Below are 6,000 nucleotides of genomic sequence, written 5' to 3'. Positions count from 1 at the left end.
CACAAATCAAAGCTGCTGTGTTTCACCATATATAACTGTAAACCATACAGTACTTATACATAGAATCAATGACGATTGATGCTTTGATTTATTGCACTCTTGCACAGTGAGAGCCGCAGGAGGGACCATAACAAACTACCAGCACATGAGAGGAACTAGAATCAGGCAGACTCTGCAGGTGGATGCTGGGGTGAATAAATTATGCTTTCTGTGAGGACTTAGCTGCTAAAATGGAGCAAGAGTGTGATTTACACTTATTTTTGTTAAAAATCTTAATTTTATGACGTCTGCATGGTTGAGTGTTGTTAATGAAATAAAACTGGCTCTGGTTGAACTAACTGTCATTAAGCTAATGTTCAGTTTCATTGTTCTGGGCTGCAGCTCGCTACTTTTCGAGCGTATAAAGCCTGTCAGAGCTGTTCACACGCAGTAAATGATGCATTTTCTGACATATTCGTAGTACCACTTAATTAAATAATCAGCAATGACTTGATTAATGGGCAGCAGTTGAATAGTCAAAGAATACAATGTCCTATGGGCCTCGATGGAAAACATAATGAGGTCAAGGAAAGATGTGAAGGAGAATTTTTAAGAACTTAGGAAAACATGACGAAGAGTCGGACCGCACTTACACCGGGCTACATAAATATGCAATCATAAATATTATTGTCGTCACTTTTAATGTTGCTCCCGCTAGGAATGGGATTGTATTAACTCATTTCATTTTGTAAACAATGATCCAGTTTATCCGATGCTAAAGGGGATAGGAAAGGAAGCATTGAACCACCTTTCCTTTGCATTTAGAGAGTTCAACCGGCTGTTATCATGGCTGCCTCTTAGATACTTGCGGGTCATTTCAGTAAGTTAAGATCCTTGCAAAGCAAACAAAACCCAATTCAAGCGTAGCCATTGTGTATGTTCAATTTTGCAAAAGCTGATTCAAATAAATCACAGGCAGAAAAGAAGCCAAAAAGTAACAAGACGTAAGAGACAATCAATGTTTTCTCCAACCATTTTCTTTCACTGACTCAAGGGCAGCGTGTTATTTAGTAGTTATTACCCTTTTCAGATGACAATAAAATGATGTGCTTACCCACAAATGATGGTTGTTTGGCTTTGGTAAAAACGTAAGCTTACTTCCTATTGTTTTAGGGGAATTAAAAAAGTGCATCCAAGCTATAATTGAAGTAATTGTGGTTTTTAACTAGCACGTTAATAGAATCAGTAGTTGTATTGTTGTGCACCTTCCAGCAACCATTTTTAAACTGTACATAGAATACACATATAACCAAAATCCTGAACCATTTTGTCTCCATTCTTGTTAAAGGAAAATTCTGTTTAGAGGTTTTGACTGTTGGTATACTGTTGAGCAACTCAAAACTATAGGCTTCTATAGGAGGTTGCTGGATCAGGGCTTTGAACAATAGAGGGACACACAGTCTTTGTGTCTGGCCAGGTATAAATGTCACTTGTTCAGACAGGCAGAGTATCAGTTTAAAAACATTTTCCTGAGAGATCAGCAACACCTCCGCAATCAACATGGGCAAGGTAAAAAAAAGAAAATGAAATCAATGTTAATTTGCCAATCAATTTGTAATTTTGACTTTGGTTTCAAACTCTTTAATACTTTTTCAGATCACTTTCTACGAGGAGAAGAACTTCCAGGGCCGCACCTATGAGTGCATGAGCGACTGCTCTGACATGACCTCCAACCTGAGCAGGTGCCAGTCCTGCAGGGTGGAGAGCGGCTGCTTCATGGTGTACGACCGTTCCAACTACATGGGTCAGCAGCACTTCATGAGGAGGGGCGAGTACTCTGACTTCATGAGCATGATGGGAATGAGCAATGGCATCAAGTCTTGCCGCATGATCCCCATGGTAGGTATAAGACGCACCTAAAAAGGTGATCTTTGAGTGATACTTTTAAACTCTGACTGATTGTACTACATTTCTTTGTTTTTATTCTCTCCAAAAAACAGCACAGAGGTCAGTTCAGGATGAGGATCTACGAGAGGGAGAACTTCGGTGGTCAGATGAATGAGCTGATGGAGGACAGTGACAACATCCAGGAGCGTTACCGCATGTCCGACTGCCAGTCCTGCAACGTGATGGAGGGACACTGGCTGTTGTACGAGCAGCCCCAGTTCAGAGGCAAGATGATGTACATGAGGCCCGGAGAGTACAGGAGCTTCAGGGACATGGGCATGAGCAACATGAGCTTCATGAGCATGAGGCGCATCACCGATATGTGCTAATTGTACATTTTGAGTGCAATAAATGATGTAACTTTCTAAACTGTTGTGTCTCGGTATCTAATTCAAATAGTATAACCCCTTGGAAAACATTTGGTCCATCCCACAAGGTGCTTTATATCAAACTTTAAAAATACAGCGAGATATCTTCTAGAAACACATTTACAAAGCCAAAATAAATACATAAATCACAATATACTGCATATACATCTACATCATTTCACGTAACATATGCTTATGTACATAATTTCAAATGAATTGTAGGCGAAATTGCAGAATAAAGAAACTATGCTAGCGGCATGGCTCTCGGGATGGCATTGTCAGTCAGTTGGGCGGTTGCTCTACCACTTTGATCCAGATGGAAATATATCAACAACTGTTGAATGGATTGGTGATCACCTGCTTATTGTCACCATCAGGACCACATTTCGATTTAGCCAATAGCCTACTTGCTTTATGACCAAATACTTGCAGAACTAATGACATTCCCATCAGCCTTAGCTGCAGTTTTTTGATCATTAAAAAATGTTAGAATGCCAACATAATAAACTAAGTCGGTTAACATGGTAAACGTTATACCTGCAAAACATTGACATAGAAAAACAAATAAAACCTATTTTCTATACCACGGCAATTCAACTTCATTAGCAAGTGGGCCGAATAGGAAAATCACTGGGGGTTTGTGGGCCACACAATACTTTGTCAATGAATCACTACAAATAACTTACAGTAGTGTTAATAGTTACTAATACATGAAATGAACTAGTCACGTGCATCCCCTTTTTTCACTTTATTTGTATCACCTTTCATTACAGAAAGCAACCAGTCCATTCAAAACAGTAGGAAAGCTGTGGCTACAAGGCTTCACAAAAGTGCAACATGTTGCATCTTTAAAACCAAGGAGACATGAGTTGTTTTCCCAACAGGTCCATGTCCACTAATAGAAAGAAAGATGAATATAATAAAACAGTATTCACCACATTACCAGTAAGTAGCCCTGTTTATAATATCCTCAACCCTTCCAAGCATACATAAGGTGCTTTGAAAACAAGTCCATATCCATAAAATGAAATACTAAATGCAAATAGAACATAGTAAAACAGTAGCATCAGACTCACAATAACATACATATCTTATACATTTTTACAATTTAACAGTAAGTAGGCTTATTTGAATCTGTCAAACATAGATCTGTCTTTGCGTTTACACTCTGAATGCATTACATTAAGTCAGGTGATGTACTCCTATAGAACTACAAACATATCAGACTTCTGTCATGTTGAGCCTGTTTGAGTCAGTGAGAGAAATTACACTTTTTATATTCAGAACTCAATTTTCACATTGAACATGTGCTTATTAAATTATATGTATCTTGTTTATGTGCACGTTTCCGTGTTTACCGCGTTACTTTGCGCGTTCACATTCTCTCCTCTGCTTCGCAGAAAAATCTGGCAAAAAACGAGCCGTGACTTGACTTGTAGTATTCTTTCATCACGGAAATACATTCGTTGCACAATAAACACACCAGTTCTTTACTTGTTGCGGCTGGCAAAGTAAATATATATGTGTCCGTCCATTCGCTCTGGAAGTGACGATTTTCAGAATCAACTCTAGGTTTCTTTGGCTTGGAGAGAGACATATTTAAGCGTGTTGTTAGCGTGCCGAGCTAAAGTAAGGGAGTTACTTTCTCTGTGGCCCGCCAACCCAGTGTGCAGCGTGAGCTTGACTGAGCCAATGGCATGTGCGGACAGAGTGCGGTTTTTCCCGGACGTGGCTGCAGCTCGGAGTGGAATGGAAACACCTGCGTTTTCTCCGCATTTGGTGTGAATCAGGCTTTAGTTTTATTTATGCCATATATGCCAGCCCGATTTGCGGGCCAGAAAAAAGGCCTGCTGTATACCATTGAGAGAGGGCAAGTCAGTTTTTAAGTCTCTCAGTAATACAAAGAAAACAATTGACCTCTCGCTGTCTGAAACAAGCCCGGAGGAAATGTGCCAGGCTTTGAAGACAGTTTCCATGGTGCCCAACCCATGGAATTACAACTTTCGGGTCCATCACATGATGCCATTGGGCCCAAAAAGACTTTCCCACAGACCTACACTTAACATTCAAATCCAGAGTTATTTGCCATGGTAGAATGAACTACCGTTGGGAGGAGCTAAAATATGATGACATTAAAAATTAGAATTGCCCTAAAAATAATAAATAATAATAATAATAATAATAATAAAGTAACCTAAGCTTTAGATAGTTCTGCACGTTATTACATGTTAAAAAAAATTACATTTTCCATTAGATTTTTCAATCCATTTATTTGAGCATGTTCAATAAGGCTCACAATAAGGTAATGCAGTAAAAAAAACAAAACAATAAGGGTCTTATAAATAAATAAAACCCAGTGTCTATCACATCTTACAGAGGTAGAGGCCCACCCTTGGAAATCTATTTATTTAAATTGTAATATATTTGCGTACATCATTTTAAGAAATAGTCTAATATCTTTCTACATTCTGAAAAGTTCAATATAACAGTGGAATGAGAGTAAATTAATTGAATAAATTAAATTTAATGCAGAAAAATAAGCCAATTTTAGCCAGCTCTACTCTAGCCTTGCCATCCAACTGGGTCTACATTGGGTCTACTTTTCAAAAACAATGCACTTTACTCTCAAATCATTAATTGCCAAATCCAGCGGTCCCACACCCTCCAACTCTAAACAGATACGTGATTCCCAAACGTCTCACCAGTGCAGCTAAGGCAATGTTCGAGTTGCTGGAATACGTAGAGTAAATTAAGCATGATTGGGACATGAAGTCAAATGGGAGAGCATAAGTATAGAGTTTATTTTCTCGCCTGATGAGGGAAAATAAAAAAATGTTTTAGATGAACTCTAGCTGTGAAACCATCCATCCATCCATCGTCTACCGCTTATCTGGGGTCAGGTCGTGGGGGCAGCAGCTCCAGTAGGGAACCCCAAACTTCCCTTTTCCAGGCCACATCCGCCGACTGGGGGATCCCGAGGTGTTCCCAGGCCAGTGAGGAGATATAATCTCTCCACCGAGTCCTGGGTCTTCCCCCAGCTGGACGTGCCTGGAACACCTCTCTAGGGAGGCGCCCAGGTGGCATCCTTACTAGATGCCCGAACCACCTCAGCTGGCTCCTTTCAACACAAAGGAGCAGCGCCTCTACTCCGAGTCTCTCACGGATGGCTGAGCTTCTCACCCTACTTCTAAGGGAGACGCCAGCCACCCGTCTGAGAAAACCCATTTTGGCCGCTTGTATCCACGATCTCGTTCTTTCGGTCATAACCCAGCCTTCATGACCATAGGTGAGGGTAGGTACGAAAATCGCCCGGAGTAGCGATGAGATCATCAGGCCACCGAACTGCAACCCCTCTCCGCCACGACTACGCCTCAATATCCTGTCCATGAATATCACAAACAGGATTGGTGATAAAGCGCAGCCCTGTCGGAGGCCAACATCCACTGGGAATGAGTCCGACTTACTGCCGAGTATCCGGACACAACTCTCGCTTTGGGCGTACAGGGATTGGATGGCCATCAGAAGTGACCTCCCACCCCATACTTCCGCAGCACCTCCCACAGTATCACCCGGGGTACCCGGTCATACTGGACTAACTGGATTTTGCTAGCTGTTTTTACTAGCTAGCAAAACAGCTTGCAGAAAACCCCAAGTTTACCCTGATACACCAACCAGGACAAACATTAAATTTAGCCTTGACCTCTTG

General features: G+C 41.0%; 1 protein-coding gene across 1 annotated transcript; it reads left to right on the top strand.

Annotated features, from left to right (window-relative positions):
• Nucleotides 1–1,527: 1,527 nt before the first annotated feature.
• LOC115025974 (gamma-crystallin M3-like) lies at nucleotides 1,528–2,255 on the top strand. The gene is made up of 3 exons (XM_029458410.1): nucleotides 1,528–1,548; nucleotides 1,636–1,878; nucleotides 1,980–2,255. The coding sequence occupies exons 1-3, from the start codon at nucleotides 1,540–1,542 to the stop codon at nucleotides 2,253–2,255; spliced, it is 528 nt and encodes a 175-aa protein (XP_029314270.1). The 5' UTR covers nucleotides 1,528–1,539.
• Nucleotides 2,256–6,000: the final 3,745 nt, after the last annotated feature.

The sequence above is a fragment of the Cottoperca gobio genome, chromosome 21 (genome assembly GCF_900634415.1).
Source record: "Cottoperca gobio chromosome 21, fCotGob3.1, whole genome shotgun sequence".
NCBI lineage: Eukaryota > Metazoa > Chordata > Actinopteri > Perciformes > Bovichtidae > Cottoperca > Cottoperca gobio.
Note: the sequence above shows the minus strand (reverse complement) of the source record. Positions and strands in the feature narration are given on the sequence as shown.

Coding starts and splice junctions, on each gene's coding strand:
- LOC115025974 (XM_029458410.1), top strand. Junction 1,879..1,979: donor CTTGCCGCATGATCCCCATG/GTAGGTATAAGA, acceptor TCCAAAAAACAG/CACAGAGGTCAGTTCAGGAT.